The sequence below is a fragment of the Amyelois transitella genome, chromosome 21, assembly GCF_032362555.1.
Source record: "Amyelois transitella isolate CPQ chromosome 21, ilAmyTran1.1, whole genome shotgun sequence".
NCBI classification, from domain to species: Eukaryota; Metazoa; Arthropoda; class Insecta; order Lepidoptera; family Pyralidae; genus Amyelois; species Amyelois transitella.
In genome coordinates, this window is record NC_083524.1 from 3,685,063 (window position 1) to 3,710,011 (window position 24,949).

A 24,949-nucleotide genomic window follows, 5' to 3' on the forward strand; every position below is an offset into this window, starting at 1 on the left:
TATCCATCCTGTCAATGTCATCTCTTCATAGTAGTTCTTCAGCAGCAAGAGCCTTGCTCTATGCTGTGTGTTAATTGTATATAATATCTGTTTTGTTGTAATGCAAAACAGTTCTATTATATACGGTCTTAACACACAGCATAGATAATGAAGACTTGTTTGTTATCTGCTGGTGACAAGAAATGATTAAGAACCTTTATCAAAGGAACCAAAAATGCTATGTGAACTGTAAGCTGAAAAAAATAAAAAATATGTTATATCTTTTAAATCAACTCACTTCAATTAAAAATTGTGATACCTAGGTAACAGAAATTGAAAAGTATCACTTGCAACATATTTACATGCCTATTACCAATAGACCTGATAAATGTTAAAACAACATTTAATCTCAATAAATCAAAAGAAAATCTTATTTAAATTAGATAATTTCAAGCTTGAAATAAAGTAACATTTAAGCATAACATGTTTTAACTATTTACTACTCCATATATTTGCAAAACAATTATTTTTAAGTTTAAGGATAATATACTTAATAATTTTATTCACTAAATGAAGTTAATGATCAACATCATTAATTATGTTATTACATCTTTCTACATAACAACTTAAATATTCAAAAAGTTATTATGTACACAGTCATTTAAGTCAGTCATCTGTGACCTATATACTGGATGGCAGTAATGTGGAAGCAGTAATGATTACTCCTATTAATGTGAAATGATAAATTTCCTCAATTAAATTTTTTTTTTTTTTTGAACTGCTGAAAGGGCCACCGCCGACCTTATACTTCCAGGAAATGCATCAATAATAATTTATTTGAAAATAGTACTTATACACACAGCTATCATAGCTGTTAGAGCAGGCATATTGCTCCTATAAAAGATTAAAAAATAATAATTATTATATATATAATATTAAAATTCCACCCTCAAGTTCAGGATTTATTGAAAGTTCTAAGTTAAACTAGGCAAACTCTTTCCTCAGCATGGGGCAATAAACGCCATCTTGACTGCTCATAACTTCTAGAGTCAGTTAGAGAACAAAATTCAAAATTGAGGCCACATAATTATTTATATCATCTTATATTATACCTTGTTCGGATATAACAAGTAGTGTTAAATCATGAACTCTACTTCCCGCAGCTAATGTAATATATACAACTATAGCTGCTCTCCTGGAGAAATGGGATAATGACTCTATGAAAGGGGTTTTGATCAACTAATCAAACCATTTTAGGTCCCAATTGAGGGCTCTTATTAGTCTGGGGTTAAGCTCTAAGTATAACTTTCAATACTTGTCAATAAAGAAATTGTTTGAATATTAATTATTAGCAGCTCCACAAAAGGTCAAAATAGCTTATTTGTGTGAACCTATTGTGTTATAAGCTAGGTGTTTCCTTTAGAATAAACTGCCTAAAAATCAAGCAATATCATTAGTCTATTTATCATCTATTCTTTTTAGCTGGCCCCAAGAAAACCAAGCTCCTATAGGAGCTTTATATGTTGAAAGAGTAGATGGTCGCCAACTACTTGTACTTCTAAATTAATGTCATTCTTTAATAGACCAGTGTGAGATTTGACTCGACTAGCCTCAATCTTCCATGCCTGGAGAGATGATTTGCCGACCATTAGAGAGTATGTCCCTGTGATCTGGCCTATTAGAACCTTCCGCAGGTTCGTGATTGCTACAGGCTCACACAGTGCCCTGGTTTGCAGGTCTGGTAGCCAAAAGCATTGCATCCAAAGAGGGACTGTTGGGATATAAGTTCCTTTTGCACAATTAAGGTGTGTCAATAAGGTTGGCAGGTGGAAATATCCAACCTAAATTGTAGTCCCACTGTCGACTGAATGGTCGCAAAAAGTTGCTGACCCTTCAGAGTCAAACATAAAGGTTGACCACTCCTGTTTCTTTGTATGCTAATAATTTTATTTTTGGGTTCTCCCCACATTTTGAACAGAGCCTCCGAGGCCAGTGTAAGTACCACTCGGGCACTGATCGACCTCTTCTAGAACTGAGCGTCGACAATACCGGTTTAGCCTTCCGGGAAGGGATCGACTGCATTGGCCTGTGTATACCCAACAAGTCCTCTAGGTGGCACTCTATTGACACATATACTGCATAAAGTTCTTCTAGGTTTGAGTGCCAAGTTTTCTGAACATTGTATTTCCCTGAGAGGAAATTACCATTCAGGAGAGCGTCCTAGTTCGCATCCGCTGCGTCCTAGGCTAGGAAGTGAGGGACTCCTCTTTTGCTCAATGGTGTAAAGCTGTGGTTTATTGCTCCAAGCCACCAATTTAGATCCTGGATAACTTCCAGAATTCTCTTAATTTAGACAGTTTGCACTACTGTCCCCTCTTTGTTGTATGACTACATACATACATATAATTAACGTTTATGTCTCTTGCAGAGTAGACAGAGCCAGCAGTCTCGAAAAGACTGATAGCTGTTTGTTTGGTTTAATTATAGAAAAGAGATTTTCTTATGGTAGGATACACATTCCTTGTTGGGTGTCCTCTGTGAGAACTAGATAATCGATTATCTGAACAGACATCCCAATTACTTGTAATTTGTCTGCCAACCAGAGAATTCTAGAATTTTTGCTAGAATCTCTGTCACCACACAAGACAGACAGTGCTGTTTTGATCTGATCAGACAGAAAATAGTTGTTTTAGTAAACTATCAATCTCATACCTCAGGTTCTTAGAAGTTCTGAAAGCCAGTTTGTGACTGTTGCAAAGATTTGAGGGGCTGTTGAAAGACTAAAAGTTAGGGCAGTTACTTGTAGTTCTTGCCCCTGGTAGATGATCCACAGAAATCATCTGTGGTCTTCTGCTATTGAAATGAAAAATAGCTTGTTGCAAATCTATTTTTACAAGGCAATCCTGCTTTTGGAGGAAAACAGAAAAATCAATCTGAGATACAAATTTTGTACCAACAAAATGGTTGACTACTAATCTAGTTACTGAACTAGGAACATTTTTTGAATAACCTGTGGTTAGATTTGAAACATGTTCTAAAATCCCTTTTGGATGAAGACATGATAATAGACCTATGCTCAAAATGCTTTGTTGTGAAAGATTTGACAGTATTCTTGGAAGGATATATATAAGGCAGTTTTCACTTAAAGGGGGTACAGCCCTGGTATGAACTTACTTGCTACCAATATGTCCCATGCTTGAAAACATGATCTTTCAAGCACTCACCTCAAAAGAATGTGTCATTGTTCTAGAGTTGACTTATTGGAAGTCAGTCCTCATAACAGATTTAAAAACATTTCTTGTTGTTTTATTTCATTATCACAGTTAATAAAGTTGAGTATGTATTTAAAATAATAATAATAAAAACAAATTATATTCTAAGGATTCTAGGAAGTTTCTCCATGCATTGGCAACATATTTGTGACTAAAGGCCTAACTATTTTTGCGTTTAAATCAGACTTAAAATATTTGAAGTTTGTTTGTTTGTTTGTAATATCTTTATTGCACAGAAATTGACACAATTACTAAATTACTTACTTTGTTTTATTAGAATTATATTAACCCAATCAATCCTTATCTTTCTTATTATATAAAGACTGACTTGATATTTTTTTATTTGACAATGCCACTTTCCTTTAATTAGGTGTATTCAGACATATCTTTGTGCCAATAAAAAATTTCAGAATTGGGCAAATTTTCTAATCTGGGAAAGAAATTTTTTAATCTGTAATGTAGCTCTATGATTAATGTTTGAGGATGAATCAGTTAAGACTTTTATTTGCTAAATTTCTATTTAGAGATTAAATTGCATCTCAGTTCAATGCACTCTGACCTTTTCTACCACAATTATGTTGCATATTATACCATTTTTTATTAGTTTGTGATCCCTGACCAAAAATTAAATTAACTTGGTCAAAAAAGGTGTTGATATTCAGATTACTATTTTATTGGTAGCGCTTCCCAATCAACTAAACTCTGCAGACCAGCCTGATATATACTACACTGTTCTAAATTTATATTTTATTAGTTGGCAATGAAATTTTCTATTGCTAGCAAATAGTCTTTTTTGTTTATTGAAATGGTAGATTTCATTATTAACCTGTAGTGATACAAATTTCAAACTAGCTGTGCCGGTTTGTAATGTTTTCTTGTATTGTATACCCTTCCAAGACATAGAACAAAATTTTGCAAAGTTGTCAATTCTTTCAAATGTTTCTTCTCAGTTGGTGGAATAATCACATTAATTTAAAGCTGGATACCTTTATCGCCCAAAGCCAAATCAGTATTGTTAAATTAGGGTTTCTCAAAAAGCCCTGATGTTATGTTGACGGGGCCCCATCATAACACTACAAAGATTAGCATTTGACATGGCAGGCATATATGGGACAGTGTTCACAATGTAATTAGACAAGCAAGCGACCTGATTAATCCAGGAATCAATTCTTGCATCGTGAGATTTTTTATTGTACTTACGTCGATTGTTTGGTGGCAAACTGGCATGACTGTCTTCATCTTCCGAAGATGAAGAACGAATTAGTTATACCACTGCCCTCAGCCACCGGATTCACATTTTGCTCTCCATTCGGAGCGGCAGATGTGGACCCCTTGAACCCACTCAAGTTTTGCACTTTGCATATTACTTACGTAAAAGTATTAAAATATTTTCTTGGTTTCTTATCGCGGTAGATAAAAAACCCACTTTGAAACACTTTTCATTCAGTAATACTAATTATTTTGAGTTTATGAAAAAATTTTCATAAGCGAAAAACCGTTGCGCGGCAAAACCAAAAACGCTATGAAGAGATGACATTGACAGGATGGATATGTCTTGCGGTGACCGGAAATGAAAGCTAAACCAATGACAATTTGTTGGCTTTATACCGTATGTATGGTAAAACCATAGACAGCTTCTTCATTATCTATGCTGTGTGTTAAGACCGTATATAATACCAACATTTTAACCAAAATGAGCTTATTCAAAAACAATAGAGACAGACTCGTGCTTACTTCAGAATTCTTATAACATTTTGAATGGAATTGGCGCCTCTATTCGTGAATTGATCTCCTGTGTTCTATTCAAAAAGTTTAACTTACTAGCTATAATTTTGGTTACACAAATTTTTTAATTTTTTTTTTTTGAATTTAGGTAAGACATCTGACTGTCAAATTTTTGTGAAGAAAGTAGTTTTTAATGTAAACTGTTATAGTATTAGTTAGTGACAGGGTTTTGCATCTTCCGCCACGCAAAGTATTATGCCTGGGGAATCGCGGCTCAATCAATCAATGTTGAAAGGTTTTATTTATGCTGTAATCCGTGAAATCTTCATTTCATCCGTGATTCTTCGTTGCTATTGGCCGAGCGCGTCATTTTATTTGCTATGATTGACAGTTCGTGTATGACAGTAGTGACATACTAAATCAAAACGCCTCTTCCTTTCAATCTATTGTTAAATTTCGTGATCATTTTACACGAACAGCTCTTCGAACTGCAAACCTTCTATTCATATTCGTAGAAAATGAGCAAAGCAAAGCAAAAACAAAATAAAATGTCAGCGGTTTGACACTTTCAAAGCGATGCGATCGCTAATGAGTTTTTACATCTTTTATAATCTAATGAATAACGAAAAATCAGAACGCGACGATAATTTTATTTACCAAAATATGTCAAATGACCTTGCTAGTTTGTAAACAATACCTACCTTGACGAATACAAAATCTAATTTCCTTGTTTTATTTTTCATATTTTCGTATTTCATTGAAGTTTATTGAGTGTTACAACGAAATTCAAAAGAGAAAAAATGAATATTGATTTTGAAGCAATGGCTGTTTTGGAAGAGGAATCACACAATGTAAGTACAAGATTTCTTTGTTATTTTCATTTCAATTACTTTGTCCCTTTCCTTCTATTGATCTCTAGTTCTAATCTCTGTTCTAGTTTCTAGTAGTGGCAGTCTATTTTAATCATGACACCATTTTCTTTAGTCGTTGAGTCTAATTTCAATACTGTCGTTCTTGCACAATGAGATGAAGTATTTCGTCAGATCACAATAGGAATAGGTTGTCAAATTAATAAGCATTACCATTCGCTCTAAAGTAGCATAAAAATAAACATAATATTTAAGTACCTAAATGTTGAGTCACTTGGTATCTAAATATTTATATTGTTTATCATAATGGGTTTAGATGAAGATAAACAACAACAGATGAAGATTAACATCTGATGAGTTAAAAATTTTCTTGTCTCTTAGACACACTTAGAATTAAGCTACCTCTTCTGGCACATCCTTGAGTATATTGAATTTTATTACTTTGTATATTAAACTTGCTTTGTTGGTTATTCAATCTGTCCCGCACTTTGCAAGCCTGTTTTGTGGATATCAGTAAACATACATACATACATAAAATCATGCCTCTTTCCCGGAAGGATAGGCAGAAATTACCTCTTTCCACTTGCCACAATCTCTGCATACTTCCTTTGCTTCATCCACATTCGTAACTCTCTTCATGCAAGCTTGGTGGTTTCGGGTACTTTTGACCTGACCCTTTACCAGGACGTCCTTAATTTGATCAAGATATGTTCATCTAGGTCTTCATACTCCGACCTTTCCCTCCACACTCTCCTTGTATATCTGCTTAGTCAACCTGCTTTCATTCATCCTTTCCACATGACCGAACCATCTCAACATACCCTTTTCTATTCCTGTAACTACTTTCACATCACAACATTCCCTTATCACGCTGTTTCTTATCCTGTCACTCAATTTCACACCCATCATACTCCTTAACGCTCTCATTTCCACTGCATTTATTTTGCTTTCGTGCTTCTTTTGCCATACCCAACCTTATGGAAATGGAAATCAGTATTATTATACCAATATTATTACTACCACCACTGTTAAAAGTAGCCCTCCGACAAAAGGTTTTAGGACTTAATTTACAAAATAAAAAAGTATGCAAGGGTAACTTTACAAATATATTATTGCAGGTTCATGTAAATAAGTAAATGAGCCTATATTAATTTACCTTTATTGTAAAGTTACTAAAAGTATATTATTTTGGATTCAAAGACATAATTCATTCAAAGACATATGTGCCGAGTGGTTCCCAGCATCAATAGAGAATGAGAATCAGATGGGGTGGTTCTATTCTTACCGAGCCATCTTGTTCCCATATAAACTTGGGATTTTTCTTTGAGGCGACAGACAAGCAACCTGTCACTATATGAATCTGAATTCTATCATAAAGCCAAACAGCTGAATGCGGCTTACTAGTCTTGCAGCAACTGACAATGCAGATGCAGAGGAATTCACATAGAATTTCTGACATGATTTAACATCCCATCAAAATGTCTGGTCAAGGAAACCAAAAATTGACAAGTGTGCATGAAGAGAGTGATGAAAGAGAATTAAGCGAATAAAGTATGCAGGGATTGTGGCAAGTGCATATATAGTCTCTGCCGATCACACCAAGAAAGAGGCATGATTTTATGTTTTTATGATTTTAAATATTGGTTCACAGGTACTGTGGATCTGATTTTTTTTACAATTAGTCTCTCAGAATTATAATATTTTTATTTACTACTTACAATCTTAATCTTTTTTTCCTTATCAATGCATGTCAAGGTCGAACAAAATTATTGCCACTTGGCTACAATTCCTGCAACAAAGTAAAATATCTTATTTATGGTCAAAAAGACTAAAATATTGAAGGGATAAATTAATTAAATCTCATAAAAATAATAAGTCCATACATCTAATTAGAATATAAATAACTAGCGATCTCTGCATACTTCCTTCGCTTCATCCACTCACTCATAACTCTTTTCACTTCCTCACTCTTATCCTTCATTCCTCCTCTTACATTCATCGTCGCAAAGTGGCTTTCAGCAGATCGGCCGGGTGCGGAAACCATCGCCGCCATTTAGGTGCTTTTTAAAATTTGCACACATGCGATTCCCGAGAGACACAATATGCTGGGGCGGACATTATTTTGGCCCCGCATGCCAGGGTAAGGCTAGCCATTACCTGGGGGTCGCCCAACCCCATGGCGGAGGTGGCACGCTCGAGACTTGGCTCGCCCCTAGCCATGCATCCATCGGCGCGGCAGACCTTAGATTGGCAGTATGCAGAGATCGTGGCAAGTGGAAAGAGGTAGCCTCTGCCTACCCCTCCGGGAAAGAGGCGTGATTATGTATGTATGTATAACTAGCGCCATCTAGTAAAGCTTTCAAAAAGTAATGCACTAAATGCTTGCGTTTCTTGTTGATAGAGGGCGTTAGTCAGAAGGAAATATTTTTTAATTGAAAATAGAACAGACTAGACAGATATTTGGATTCTTTGGAAAAATCCATTGCTGTAACTTCCTCTAAGCTTAGGCTTCCCTGTTAGTCTAGTTATTTGTGAGAGATTATTTTTCTGCCGTGGTATAACTAAAATGCCGTTAGCTGACATCAGGATTTACACCTTTTTTACCAGTAAAATAAGAAAAATTCGATCTGTATATACGACTTTTTGGTACCTTTAAGTCATAAACGTTCTCATTGATGAATGGCATCAGTTAAAATTTTTACCGCAGTTTTTGACGTTTTACTTAAAACAAGGATTTGGCAGATAACGGCATTTTAGTTATACCAGGGCAGTTTTATAGAGATAAAATATATGCGTTATCACAGTTCCGGTATAGCCTCACAACAATCTTTGTACCTACTTCAGACTTAGAATCATAAGTAAGCACCTCTACGTCCATAACAAGGAAGATGATCCACCGATAGATACGTACATACATTTAATCACGTCTATATCCTTTGCGGGGTAGACAGAGCCAACAGTCTTGAAAAGACTCATTGTCTTGAAAAGACTTATTGTCTTGAAAAGACTCATTGGCCACGTTTAGCTTATTAATACAAGTGAGATTCAAATAGTGACTGGATGCTAGCCTAAAAGAAGAATACCAAGTTTATAAGCCTATTCCTTGATCGCCTTTTACGACATCCATGGTAACGAGATGGAGTGGTCCTATTCTCTTTTTATTGGTGCCGAGAACCACACATCAACAATAACTTATATGTATAATCAAAGTATAAGCAGCAGCTAAAAGTGGCCTTCCAGTCCATTTAAGACTATTGGCTATGTCTATCCCGCAATATACATAGATGTGATTCTTAGTATGTTTTAGTGTTTCTCAGTATATCATACGTTCGCGACCTAGGACATAAATTGCGTCGTTACCTGAATGAGCCGATTGTATTACGCAGTGAAACCACAAATCGATGAAGTGCTCTTTTTACCTGTGGTTCTATCTAACTCTCAATTGTTTTGAAATTGACGCCTGTAGAAATCAGATAATCTGATAGCTATTAGGCATTTTCCAAATTGACAACACATTTTGTCTGATACCGTCTCAATTTTGAGTTTTATACCGAAATATACAAAATATACATAGACCGTGTTTAAGCAATTTTATGTCAAATGAAATTAAATCAATTAAAAGAGTAAAAGGACTTATCTCAAAAATATTTTTTAGTTTTATCGTTTGAAGAAAATCCTTATCAGAAGGACCATAGCAGTATCAGTTTAACCTTTCGTCGATTCTTACTTATTTCTGTTTTTTTATCTGGAAAGGGTTCTTAAAACAAGTTTAGTGTCCTATAATTCACGTTCATACTGAAACTCAGTTCAAAGTCGGATCATTTTATACACGCTCTGTTGAAGAAAATACAATAGTGTCTGTCTTCTATTCATGTTATCATTTATTTGATACAATACAATATAAAGGCTAATATTGTGCTGAATACCTCATAATTTCTTACCATAGTGGCTTCTACGCACGAATATCCATAAGTGCGTGTATAGCGTTGTTACCAAGTGCAGCCAAACGATAAGGTCACTTTGCCCAAGGTGGGGGAACAATGAGTACGCTAGCAAGTATTGCAACACCAGTCGTTGTCTGTAGCAGACGGCATAGTCTCAACTGCACAGCAGTTCCGTTGCAACACTCGCCGGCAATTTAAAAAGTTGTTTTTAAAAAAAGAAGAGTGAAAACCGCGCGGTGGCCCGCCCTGCGCATCGCAGCGCGCGCAACTCAGTTGGTTCCGAGGCAGTAACAGAGACGGTCACCGCGCGACGATAATCCACCAAAACGTAAGTTATTTTTCACATTTTAACAGATTCTTGTGAGAAAGCTTCATTGGAATCGTAATTTTCTTTAACCGGTCCTTTGATAACACGTATGTGTGGAGGTTGAATGGAGCGGAGGTGATTTATTTTAGGTTAAGAATTGACAGTTTCTACGCCGCATAAATGCGCCGGGTTGACTGAGCGAACGACGCAGTTTAGTTGTATCGCGCTTGTTGCTAACTGACAAACAAAACAACTGCGTATTTAACGATTGCATGGTGATACATTAATGTTCTGCATAATACAATGCACTGTATGATTTACTGTTGGAACTATACTATCTTCAAGTGGTAGGTCATGGTAAAGACCGGCCGGCTAATTGCAATGCTCATTAAATTTACGTACTAAGATATTACTACGCAGATCTTTTGCACGCATTTCCCTGTATTAGGTAATCGAATAAGTATTACTTCATATAAATTTATAAATCTTAAAAAAAATATTTACCTAAATGCGTCGAAAACACGAAATCTGAAAATCAAATTTCTTTGGTGTCCCCTCTCCAGATTCGACTTTAAGGAAACTGTTATTGACTAGGTACCTCTAAATCACTAATGTAAAATTTTTCACTAATGATAAAATTTAAAATAAAATTGTAATGAATCTTATTGGTGTCTGATTCATTCTGATCTTTTACATTTCATAAAAATAATTCTAAGAATGTCCCCAAAACAATTTATTTTCCAAAAGTATTTTAGTTTGTCTTGTCTTTAGCCTAATATTTTATTCTAAATGTATCTCAAAAGATGTTTAATATATAGAGATCCAAGAAGGAAAAGATTATTTATCATCCATGAAAATGTCCCAAGTTAAAAATGCATAATTTCTGAACAGCTACTCCCTAACACCACGTCAGTGATACGTGGTCATTCGTCATCAATCAATATTAACTATTTTGTAGCATATTGTGTTAAGGTTTGCATATTTAACTAAGCAGTTTGAAAATAACTAAAATTTTGCAAAAAAAAAAATCCAAATCCTGGATATTCATCGTCATTATTTGCGTAAGTATAGGATTAAGATATAGCGTTACGGAATATAACTGCATTCTCCATAGCAAAATACCAAGGAAATTTCAGTGCGATGTTACCCGCGAAGGGTGCAGCCTGGAATACGCAAAACTGAGTGAGATAGCGCTACATTTCATGAATTTGTAGATAAACATAACATGCAGGTGAATTGCATAGCAACTACAGATCAATAAAGGTCCCGGATCCCTGAGCTAGACCGAATCGGCGTCCTAGAAATCGATGCATCGCTGCACTGAAACTGCGCAGTTCCTCCTGTTAAACTGACGACGTCATTGCTTTGAGTATTGCGTGCTGAAAACCTCCGGTGAAGGCTTTACCTTGTCAATTTTGCAGTTTTTAGCATAAATTTCCAGCGTAAACGGAATTTGGAAGTGTTTTATGGGTCGTAAACGTAAAGTTCGTAAGGTACGTGGATGGTTTTAGCTTTGACAATAGTTTTTCTGCGCGCTTTTTTGTTTAGTTTTGGTAGAAGCATTTTTCATTTTCCGGTTATTTGTTTGTTCAAACATTTGCTTCGCAGTTCCTTTTGTTTGGCAATGTTGAACTGAAACTGAATCACTTTTTTGAGTTCAATTATTACAATACTTATTTGATTTGGAGACTTCGTTTCCATTACTTGCTTTTGACTAAAAATAACATATGGTCCGTCTAAAAATATTACTTACATAACCAAATGTTCCATGTCTTACGTGCGGGCTCCTAACTAATATAATGTTTTTGTTATTGCGTCATTGGAAAAAGGGTCTCATGCATTTGCTTTATGGTTGTTTATTGAATAGGTTTGACTCTAGTATGGAGATAAATGTTGCCAATGAGCCTTCGAAGTCAACGAACTTCAACTTTTGCGCGTAGAATCATTGTGGTGATACATTTACATCTTTCGAGTATGGTAAAATTGTGGCGTACCTACCTACTGCGTCTTATTTTTGTTGGGTGTTACTTCCACACTTACATGTTTTTTCAAAACAGTATTTTGTTTTAAAAATCTATAAAGACAGATATTAATCGATTGGATATATTATCTTCCGGTACTCTGTTGGTAAAACCCCCTTTAAAATAGCTGTCACCTTTCTGAGAAAATTTCTTAACTAATTACAAATATTAATACGTTTTTAAACCTACTTAGCTTATCAATGTGTCTTATACTACAAACTAAAAACCGTAAGAAACACAACAGTTGTGTGAAATTACTTATTGTCAAAAACATACAAATTGTCACGCCTAATTCCCACGAGCGTTATAGGGAGGTAAATTACTTTTTTTTATATTGTAACCCGCGATCAAAATGTATAGAACATGTTTCCTGTAACCTTGAACTTCGGTCCCCTTAGCTCCCCCTGTTCGGAGGGTCGCAGGGCAAGTGCAAGGACGAGTATTAGACATTTGCATTCGTTTTTATTAAATAAGTCTCCATATTTGCGTGGTATTATTATTGATACGCTCAGAGACATTAAATATCTGATTATTGTTGCGTTCATTAATATTATTTTCTTTTTTTTTTTGTATCACAAGTTGCAAAATCTTTCTTAACGAATATTTATTGGTTTTATGTAAAATCGGAAAGCCGAAGCAACATGTCCATATTTTGTACTAAGTATCTACCGTATGCATCATGTGCTACCGTTACTGTACCATTATTATCCATAACATCTCGCAGATATATTTAATTTACTCTCAATCAATTTATTTCTCTTTTAGACTTAGTGTATATATATATATTTAGGTAAAGGCTTAGAATTCGAAATCATTTATGGCTTAAGAAGTGGTAACTGATATAAAAATGTGACTTCGCAATTGATGCTAATAACCATAATCGTTTTCATAATTGTGATATTTATTTGACAGTTGACACATTTGCGCATAAAATTACGTGCAACGCAAGAAGACGCAAATTAAAGTGCAATATGGCATCTGAACTGTCTTTTACATTTTATTCCGATCTTCTATTAGACCTGATCTTTTTCTATTCGCATCCATGTTTGCTCCATATTTAATTTATATCATCGGCCCAGCGCATATGTGATTTCCCGATCCCTCTCTGTTTATTTATATATTTCTTTTCGATTTTCTGTACCATCTGTAAGTGATTTACACTTACAGATAGTAGAAAAAATAGAGTGAAATCTTATCAAATTATTCTTTAAAAAAAAACTATTTTTATTGTAGAATATTAATGTATATTACACCTTGTGGTTCCAGGTAGTACTTTAGAATTGGACAACTGCACATCTTACCCATGGATGTCGTTAAAGGCGACTTAGAGAAAGTCTGCTTGTAAGAGATGGGCTAGCCACCTATTTGAATCTCAATTTCATCATTAATCCATACAGCTGGACGTGGCCTTTTGCAGTCTTTTCAAGGCTTTAAGCTCGGTCTACCTCGCAAGGGATAGGTATAGACGAGACTATATGTATGTGTATGTATAAATATATATATATATATTTTTAATTTCAGGACTCCCTCGGTGGCGGGGTCTTTGGGTCAGTGGGGGCGGGGGCGGAGGGGGGAGACCGTCGCGAGGGGGGTAAGCGCGGGCGTCGTCCTGGCAGAAAAGCGCAGCTTGACAAACAGGATATGAAGGCCAAGCTAGGTAAGTACACAATATATACACAGAAATAACTTTGCCCTTTTTAAAAAAGTATAATAAAAATGGTAACTTGCCGATAAATTATTTGTCCAAAATGAAAGTGGCAACCCTTCAAAATGGTTAATTCGATTTTGGCCACCTGAGTGATCAAATTGCACATATTTATGTCCTGCAATCACCTAATGGCAAATCACCTGGGTGATCAAAATCCACAAGATTTGATTCCACATTTTGTGTTTCTTGTTATCACCTGATGGCATTCTCCTAGATTTCCAGAAAAACACATCTGCGCTACATGTGAACTTTTACCGCGTCTACACAATTGTGTACTCACAAACTAAATAGAGATATGTGTGTAGTTAATAAAATACACGAGTACTCAGTATGTGCCGGGTCACGAGAAGTGGGGATAACAGTTTATTCGTGTTTCAGAGCGCAGTCGTCAGTCGGCGCGCGAGTGTCGTGCGCGCAAGAAGCTCCGTTACCAATATCTTGAGGAGCTGGTCGCTGATCGGGAGCGCTCCGTTATTGCCTTGAGGAAGGAGCTCGATAAGGTTAGGATTAGTCTTCATTGCGAAAAGAAAGAAAGGAAAATAATAATTTATTAGGACAAACACACCAGTGTAGAAAACACAAAAAAAATCTTAGGATTTACACATTTTTTACCAGTAAAATAAGAAAAAAAATCTCTTTCGATCTGTATATACGACTTTTTGATACCTTTAAGTCATAAATAGGCATTCTTATTGATGAATGGCATCAGTTTAAATTTTTACCGCAGTTTTTGACGTTTTACTTAAAACAAGGATTTGGCAGATAACGGCATTTTAGTAATACCAAGGCAGAACAGGTCCTGGGTCAGTGATACGCTGAACACTTTCAGCACTGATTTTCAGACAGAACCCACTTGTGGCATCACGGACTTCAGCTTATCATAATGCGGCGGTAACGACTTGCCATCAGGTCGGTTGTGTGCCGAACAAGAAAAAGATTTATTAAAAGCTCAAACCAAACCAAGGGCACCAGAGAAACGGGGATTTTAGTTAACGCAGGCGAAGCTGCGGGCGAAATCTGATTGTGTTTTTATAATGAATGGCAATAAATTTTTTTGCTATACATATTTAATGATGTACGTTACTTTTTGTCAAATTAATGACAGAGTCCATCGGGCAAAACAAGCCTTATAGCTTAGAAACAACACTGTTTGATCGTGTATTTTGTATGACTGTTATCTGTCGCGTGGGTGCGCCGCTGTTTTTGTCATTTCGCGCTTTTACTAGTATTTATATTTTTTTTATCGTCCTTTTTTATCTTATCACGTAAAGAAAACAGCATATACTAAATTGTTATTGCCTGTGAAGTTTTTATTTATATAATTATTTACTGCAGAGCGACATTGACCATATTTGGTATATTTCTCTGTCTCGCATCAAAGGGTATAATTAAAAAGAAATAGATTTAAAAAAAGAAAAACATGGTATTGCATAATGACTTCAACATAAGTATAATTATTTTTACTATTGCTGTCTATACTGTTACACGGTGTCTGGTAAATTACGGTGCATATTGACAGGGGGTATCTGATTCTCGTTCGTTCGTTCACTCGTAAAAATAGGGGATTAAACTTAACCTAATTATGAAGTGAGCCGTCTTGCTGGATGCGCGTAGCGTAGCGAGCGCACGATGTCCATTTTGATTATTTTTTTCTTTAAAACTTGTAAGACGGCCTCTGTGGCGTAGCAGCAGTACGCTTGTCTGTGTCACCGGAGGTCCTGGGTTCGAATCCCGGCCAGGGCATGATGAGAAAAGAACTTTTTCTGATTGGCCTGGGCCTTAGATGTTTATCTATATAAGTATCTATTTATTATAAAAATATATGTAGTATCGTTGAGTTAGTATCTCGTAAGTCGTAACACAAGTCTCGATCTTACTTCGAGGCTAACTCAATCTGTATAATTTGTCCAAAAGAATAAAATAAATAAAAGTATTTTGAACAATAAAACGCGATTTACGACACACCCTGTATATGTGTGCGGCAAATCAATTTGCAAAACTATGAAAAAGACACTGCAATAACATTTGATAGAGCGAATTGTAACTATTTATTCACCTTACAAAGTCTCTTCTTTAACTTAATAACAAACACATGAAAACGTTTCTATTTTCAGTATTACAAATGGAATCTGGAACTAGACCAAGGTCGTATTCCAGAGGGGCTGGACGCCATGCTCCAGGAATTGGGAATGGTCAAACAGGAGGAGACTAAACAGTTTTAACATGTCTAAACATATCTCAGTTGCCAGTGTACGACAACATATAAATTCGATGTCTTAACTAAAACATCAACTTATAGGTGTGAAAATTTCCGATTTTGATGTTAGTGGATAGACATTGATGTTTTAAAAAAAAACAATTATTTGGGTAACATTCTTTAGAGATTAAAAAAAAATTGTTAACATTTGTTACATTTTGTTTTGTAAGTATAAGTATTTCGTTAATAATAATGTACCTTCTCCTACATGTGTTTGTTTTAGTTGAGATATATTTTGGCTTTCATGTTGTGGCATTACTTTACTTTTTCTTTATTTGTAATTTTTATGATAAATTAGAATAGGTTCCATATATTGAAATAGAAAAACGAGCACTAATAATTCATGTCACTATAAAAATTAACCCCTAAATATTAAATACTAAATAATTTAAGGGTAGCTTCTGTAAAGGTTATTAAACAACATTTGATAATTAACATGCAAAAAAACATGAAAAAAATAACTAACTAACCCCGAGAAACAAATTTAGTCGATCTGATTCGGATGGAATTTTTATTTTAATGAAATATCACTGTATTTAGTACCAGTTACTGATCTACCCTTAAATTTTGTTTATATATTTTTACAGCACTTATAAAAATGTTGATTAATTACTCAAAAGAATCACCTTTTATTTATTACATGCATGTAAAATTCTGATTGACATTATTCATATCAAAATTTTACTCGGTTAATGTGGGCACTAGTTTTTAGTTTTAAGATGTAAATATGCTTTAAGAATTTATACTTATGTTGCTTTTGTTTTACATTTTAAGGATCGTTTTAGTTTTTTGTGAAAATGATGAGCTTTTGTCCTGAGTTAGTTATACATATGGTATAAGATGCCATTCAATTTTTTTTAATTCAGAGCTATAGCTCTTTAAACATTTAGTATATACAAAATCATAAAATATTATTTTTCATATTTGGCTTTTACTAAAGATTACCTATTTTTAATATATCCTTAAACGTAAAAATTAATCGTTTTTGACAACCTCGTAGAGGATCTAAAATATTTACAAGTTTTATAATAGTAGCGAGCCTAATAATAAATAATGATGATGTTATTGCATTTCATAGTTGTAAATCATTTGAACCGCAAATTAAGATATAACGATTACAATTGTAGAAGTGGGAGCAGTTCAGTCACTTTTATTTTTTAATCTTCATCAGTAAAATTTCGTATTGAAAACTTTTAATAAACTTTTTTTTAACAATCAGTAAAATGTATGTAAATCTCATATGACAGAACTACCTACATGATGGTAAAAAATATAGCTAGTACGTACGTAATGTTTTATAATAAAAAATACAAAAATAAAAAAAAGAATAACTTTTTATAAGTTACGGTTACGTTAAGTACTAAGTAATTGCATAAAGTAAGTATGTTATAAGTACTGTATTTAACTAGTTCAATTTGTTTTTCATTGGATTATAAAAACTAAATATCTGAGTGTTGAGCCTAACAAGGCATACCTATGCCAGTTTCGTTTTTACAAAAACAATATGGTACCTATATAGCATATTTTTCAATTCTATTTTTTAAATGTCCTGCCAGGTATTGTCTAAATATTCGTAAAAATTAATAATTGAAATATTTCTTTAATAAGTAAATGTCCTGTTTATTTCCTATGTATTATTATATATATTTGCATATGTTGTATATTACAAATAATGAATGAATTTGAACATTATCAACAATTGTTTTCCCTTTTTATTTATTGTTAATAACAAGTAATATAACGAAGCGCTTATACAATAACCACTAAGATTTTATTGTTATGTGAGAGCAATTTATTTACTTGGCTGGTTCTTGGAGAATATTATGAAGTAAAACTGCACATAAGGTTGATAAATGCTGAACTTGTATTATAAGGACTCATTGACATATGTACACAAAATTACAGAACTCGGATGATCTTTAGGTTATTATATATTCTAAGCGAAAAATAAACAAAAAGCGTTCCCGCTTTATTCTCTTTATTATAAGTGTTTCATCCTATTTGAAGTTGTTTCTTATTTCAAAGAGGTCGAGTGAATATTGAATTTTAAATAATATGTTTGAGAAATATTTATTGTTTCGCATTATTTAAGGTCTGCTCCCAGATTAGGAAAACGAGAATTTTATATTGGTTCTAAAAATCCCACTCGATTATGGGTAAATGTATTTTCAAGATGTCCTGTTTTTCAAGCATTGTCAAGTTTTCTCTACACTATCCTACCACTACCTACATAAATATTCAAATATGCATTTTACCTGGTAATCTGATATTTTTCATACCATCTCTCTCTCGAGAACCAAGGTAAAATTGACAAACAAATTGAATTAGTAAAAAATATAAGAATATCTATAAGTACTTTATCTTATAAATAGAGTACCTATTTAAGTTGTCACTAGATGGCACACTCGTCAACGAAGTGATACGTGAAATTGTTTGCTTTGTTCCTTTTTTTTTTAAATTTTATTCTTTGCTTGTTTATTCAATTTATTTTAAGAATATTGAAACCATGATATATTAATAAGAAAATCCTTTTCGTTTTGAACATTATATCTTGTTTAATTATTTGCGTGTTGTAAAGTTTTTTTTAAGTAAGAATTATTAAAGTTCATTTTGTGCACTTCCTACGTTCAATTATTAATTTTATGATTACTTTTCGAACTACTTTTGAATTATTTGCTTATGTAGTTTATTTAGCTTTGTATTTTTAATGAATAGTGTAGCTTATTACCTACGTTATTTCTGTCGGCATTCCGCCTTATTTGTATGCTATGTAGATTTTTTTATATCACTATCATATCATTAAATGTAAATGAATGCTACTGTGTTTGTGTTATATTTTAATGGGAGTTTTAATTTTATTAAAAAAAAATTGCGAAACATTTTCTCGCACCATGTTATCTTCACATTGTATTTTAATGGTAGGACAATAAAATACAATGTAAAGTATAAAATCAAAATACTAACACAACCAACTAAAATCCACCTCAGTTAGTTTTAAGGTTAATGTCCAGATATTTAGTTGGATTAGGTTCAGTAAAATATTTAAAAATATATATATAATATGTTATTGGAAATAAATTACATAAATTCTTTGTATTTCCCCATTATTATGATATCAGTATGTAATAAAACCAGTGATCACTTAAATTTCCCAACCCCAAGTAAATATTTGGATATAAATATCATCCTTAACCCAAATACAATAATATTGTAATTTGTTGGTACTCAAATATTGTGTCCCTCGTCAAAACATATTATTTGTTTCTAGTGATTCCTGTTACATCTTTGTGTAATAAAAATACTCCATATTTTGCGAATGCGTCCCTGTTTAGAAGGACTTATATATGATATAGATAGTATATTCATAACTAGCTGTGCCCGCAACTTCGTCCGCGTGGAACAGTTATTTTGGGCATGATTGAAACCCTCAAGGATCAATAATTTCCCCGTTATTTTCACATTTTCCATTATTTCTTTGCTCCTTATAGTTGCAGCGTGATGTTATATAGCCTAAAGCCGTCCTCGATAAATGGTATATTCATCGCAAAAATAATTTTTCAATTCGAACAAAAAAATGACGAAGTTCCATACAAACTTGCACCCCGTATTTCATCCCCTTGGGATAGAATTTCAGAATAAAAAGTAGCCTTTATTCTAATCCACGTTACTAATTATATCTGTGCCGAATTTCGTTCAGATCCGTTCGGTAGATTTTCCGTGATGCGCGTACAAACATACAGACAGACAGACGGACAGACAGACAGACAGACAAAAATTCTAAAAAAAATTGTTTTGGCTTCTATTGACCCTAAAAAGATCCCTTATAATTTTTTTTCTTAAATATCTTCAATGTACAGACAAAGTTCAGTTACAGTTTTATTATATGTAAGGATACTCTATTAAAATTTTATAATAACTTATTAGTCGAACACTCTTGTCAGAGTGGTCGTGGTTGCGCAGACGAGGTACGTGGAGAGGTGCTCGGTGGGTCGTATTCTTTCCCGAGGACTGTTCTCTCAGTGATAATAAACGTGTTGTCTATTTAAATATTTTTTAATTAATCTTTTGAGCATAGAAATCAAAAACCTTTCACTGAAATATACATTTTTGTTTTTGAAAAATCATGAAAACTGAGTAAAATATTCGGATTAAACAAATTGCAAGCTTATTGTATGCAGGTTTTTGTTATGTAACTATTATTATTAGGTGTAGGCATTGTAATTAGTATAAGTGTACATATATTCTTACAATTTGAGCCAACAGCCGCGTATTAGTCCGTAAGTAACATAGCAATGTAAGTCTCCCGTGTGGTGAAAAATGAACTAAAAATATTTTTTATTAATAGGATATTTAAAATATTTAGTGTGTTGTGATTTGTAAACGTTCTAATTATCAAATACAAAAGTAAATATTATTCAGTTTACAAACAGTACAAATTAAGATCTTTCAAGCCTCCTATTTGAGATAAGAAAACCGAATTAAATCCTACTATATAAATAAAGAAATAATTTTAAAACATTTGCTGCAATTTGCAAAATTTTTAATATCCTCGCAAATATTCTGTCGACTTACTTTTTAGAATTTGTTCCTGTGTCATATTAAAATGTTTACAAAGAGCGACCAAAAATATAATTAGGTTTGAAGTTAGAGCCTATAACAGAAAAACAGTAACTTGAAGTAAGTAATCATATAAACTATTGTATGTTATCACCAGAAGGAGGTCTTCGATATTTATGGTTATCAAAGTCAGAAAATCGGACTAGAAAATCTTGAATAGTAATAATATACCCTACATACACTACAGTTTAAGATTGGTTCAAATTGAGCCAAATTCAAATATATATATATATATATAAATATGTTTAAGATAATATAATTAAGTAGTTTCTGATTTTGGATAGACCGACAACTTTGTTTTAGAAGCTTCTTTTGATTCGGTCTTTATGAATTAACTTCTTTTTTTTGAGAAAGTTTCTAATTTGACCAAAGTACGTTGGATTAAGTCGCCCTTACTAGACAATTCTTTCGACCAATCCCATAATTTAATTGAAGTATTTTCCTTAAACAGTTTTAATGCTTTAACATATATATAAACATTTGGTTATTGAAAAAATGTAAAATTATCTTGTTATTTTAAAGTACCTAAATTTTTTTTATGTTATTTGTAACGCCGATCGTTGCAAGTGAAAAAAGGCTTGATTTTATGTATGTATGCAAAACCAACATTGAGTGCTAAGGAAAACAATTAGCCGTTGACTTGATATAAGTAAGAGTTAAACACAATTGGCCGGGCCAGTTTTCTTTTTAAATATTTCAAATTCCACATGAATAAAGTGAAAAGGAATAAAGTTAATGTGATGTTATCTTTGATCATATCTTAAAATAACTGTTAAATTAAATATAACTTAAAAAAAGATACAGATTAAAATTTTTAAAAAATGTTAAAAATAGATATTGTATTTTTTCATATTTCACATAGCTTACATTAAAATAATCCCACTTATTTTATGTGTCACAGCCCATTATTAAATATCACAGAAAGATCTCTTGCGTTGTAATTTTTGTTTTTGGACCAATCTTGGAATTGTGTGTTAGTGTGTATGATCTTTAACGTAATGTCATCTGCTACAAAATTGTCTACTTACTATTAAAATAAACATAAATCTAGATATTTGGAAAACTCCTTGAGAGGCTTAAAATATAGTGATATTATAGTGTAAGTTAGGATAAAATAAACAAGATCCCTACAAATTAAAAACAAATATTTAAGGTCCTAGTTTGGTAAGCATGCTGATTTTTTAATGAAAATGTTGTGAGTTTAAGAAAAAGGTTTTTTTTTTGGAAAATAAACTACTATTCGGCATATCCAATTGTGGTTTTTCAGCTGTCATTATAAAAGATATACGTGTAAAAGATATTATGTATCCTTGGCCTTAAAAATATAGGAAAGGCCTTTAAAAATATTTGTTCCTCATTTGTATTGACTTTGTTTATGTCTAACTTAGGTATGTAAGTTTGTATAAACATTTGTGAAGGTATCGTAGTCCCAGTGATAGTTAAGGTTTATCAAACTAAATGTTTGAATATAATAGTAAAACACTTCAAAAGTTGTTAAAATGCTTTTTAAGTGAATTTAGTTAGTATTGTAGAATATAATGCATGGTATAAAGTTGGGTTAAATTTGTAAATTATTTCGAATAGTTAACGACCGTGTTTGCCTGAAAATGAGGTAGTTTTTAGACTTATATTTTCATGATAATAAAAATATTATTATTATATATATGTTTGTAACTCTATTTTATTCCCAGTTATATCGTTATTTTTGTCCCAAATTATGTAGGTATAGTATTCATTTATAGTTTTATTATATTGACACTTAATTAGTTACATTATGTGTATAGTATATAAGAATAGTACTTATATAAGTATTAATATAAAAAATACTGTACAGAATTCATAATATTTAACTTATATACTCATAGAGTATCTTCAACTTATATTTCTCTAGGTTAGGGTTGACTTTGTACATTTTCAACATGCTTTTAAAGGAAAGGACCAATAACAACAATGTAATGTAAATAATGACATCAATGTTACGAGTTTAAGTACACTTGTAGAATTCTAAGACTAACAATTTCTATTTTTTTGGTTTGTCTAATTCATTTTAAAGAAGCTTATTTATAAATTTTAAATTAAAGAGATAATATTAATTTCTTCATTTGTGCAACCGACTACGGCTAGAGAAGGTTACCTATAAGCTAAAACTTTTCAAGATAATAAATTTAAGCGCACTTGATGCATCACTCTGAATGTAATATATTTCTTAGGTACACTTTCTTACATACTAAAAAATGATTTGTTTTCTTCTTGATTTTAATAACCCTTTTAAAAATATTATTTTTTGCATTATTCGAGATATTTTTATATGATTGAACTATAGCTTGAGCTTTTTTCAACACTTCTATAAGGTATTAGTGATGCGATTGCATAGGTAGTGTTATAAATAACATAAAATAAACGTTAACTCTGTTTTATTTAAGGTCCAGTGCCGCGGATTTTATATTTTATATTTTTACTCTATCAATTTTGTATTTTTTTTTATTTAACCCACAAAACAGATTTTAATCCAGATATTTTAAGATTATCATTAAATGTTGTAAATTCTATAATTGGTGAAACATTAACATTATTAACAAAATATATCCTTGCATTCTACTTACAGACTTTCTATGTGGCGCTCTTAATTAAATTTGACACCTTATTTAAATAATAACTAAGACATGCCTTTGAAATGGTTCTTTTTTAATACAATTAAAAATATCGCTTGTTACTGACTTCCCTCTAGAACCAAGTCATGTACTTTAGAATTTTTTCCCATTCTCAAATGAATGCATCAATATAAATAAATAATCTACGCCATAAACATATTACGAAATTCAAAATTATTCCACTTTTACTTAAAAGGTGATCTCTAAGTTGGCCGAGCGACCTGTAAAATTTTCAGACAATATTACCTAGTCGATAGCTTAAATTTTCATGTAAATATAAAAAAGTTCCATGGAATAGCTTAGATTTAGGAAATTAGTTCTAAGATGTACATTACATTTGAAAGAAATATTACAAAAAAGGGTATAGTTAAGGATGGTATTTCCACAGCGATATCGTATTAATTTTAAGCAGTAGTTAGAATACCTAATAGTTTTAAAATGTTGGATGCTTCTACTTACAAAAATATAGTTTAAGATAATATTTCTACCTAAAAAAAGTTAATTATATATCTACATTGGGTAATTAATCTAAGCTTATGATATACCGGTAACCCTTTACCCTGGACCCCGAAGCAGAAGAAGAAGTGCGAGGGTGGAACTGGGCACATGCAAAGATGATATAAACAATAACCGTGATCAATTAGACATTCAGTTTCAAAATTATAATCAATAAGTATAAAGTTAATTAGATTGTGTAATTAAGTCATTGGCCCACTTACATAGATTAAATTTTTGTTTTTTTTTGGCTCCTACTTCATCTGGTTTTATTGTATTGCACACCTCAAAAGGACATTCATAAAAGTAATTTTGTGTACTAAAATATTTAAAAAATGTATGAGAATTTAAGAATTAAATTTAAGAAATGTATAAGTATAAAAATTTGACTCAATTATAACGTTTTAAACAATGAAATGCAATGACGTCGTTATTAATTTTAAACTTAGGTTTTATAAGGTAAACTATCTAGATAACTTACTTACGTATTTGTTGTTTTAATAACAAGTATACTATTTTATTTATAAGATTTATTAATAATTATGTTGGTTCGCTCTACAAGAGTTCATAACATTTTTTTAATTAAGTAGGAATGGTATTTTAAATTTTATTCGTTTTATGCTTTCAGTTTAGACATGTTTTTGTTGGTGTGGTTTTGTGTCAAAATAAAATATTTATTAACGTTTGACAGAATTGTTCAAATCTCAATTGTTATGTTGTAATTTTGTTTTCTGGTTTGTTTTTTTGGGAATTGTAAGAATTTTTGTTTTCTTTTCCTTTTTTTTGTTGATAGGTTATTGATAAACTATGATTATATAATTTTTGTCGTAAGTTGTATCGATTGCCGAATTATAAATGTTAATAGGTGTTTTAAATGTCGGTAACAAATAAAAAATAATATAAATAATGTCTTTTTTATTCCCCTAAAGACATCAACGTAATATATAAACCCATTATTCCGCTGAAAAAGTATCCAAGCCGAAAAAAATTATCCGACGATTCGAAAATGGATCTTCTAATACTTATTACAATACTCAGTACACAATCCTCCAAATATAAAGGCAAAATATAAACAAAAAATGTATATAGTCGTCAAAGTAGAAA

The 24,949-nt window shown here is 32.5% G+C and overlaps 1 protein-coding gene across 1 annotated transcript; it reads left to right on the forward strand.

Moving 5' to 3' along the window:
• The first annotated feature begins 5,614 nt into the window (after positions 1–5,614).
• LOC106137929 (REPTOR-binding partner) lies at positions 5,615–24,746 on the forward strand. Its single transcript, XM_013338882.2, has 4 exons — positions 5,615–5,827; positions 13,639–13,774; positions 14,204–14,325; positions 15,940–24,746. Exons 1-4 carry the CDS (start codon positions 5,777–5,779, stop codon positions 16,045–16,047), a joined length of 417 nt encoding a protein of 138 aa, XP_013194336.1. The 5' UTR covers positions 5,615–5,776; the 3' UTR covers positions 16,048–24,746.
• The last annotated feature ends 203 nt before the right edge of the window (positions 24,747–24,949 follow it).

Coding starts and splice junctions, on each gene's coding strand:
- LOC106137929 (XM_013338882.2), top strand. CDS start 5,777: ATGAATATTGATTTTGAAGCAATGGCTGTTTTGGAAGAGGAATCACAC. Junction 13,775..14,203: donor GGATATGAAGGCCAAGCTAG/GTAAGTACACAA, acceptor TTCGTGTTTCAG/AGCGCAGTCGTCAGTCGGCG. Junction 14,326..15,939: donor TGAGGAAGGAGCTCGATAAG/GTTAGGATTAGT, acceptor TTCTATTTTCAG/TATTACAAATGGAATCTGGA.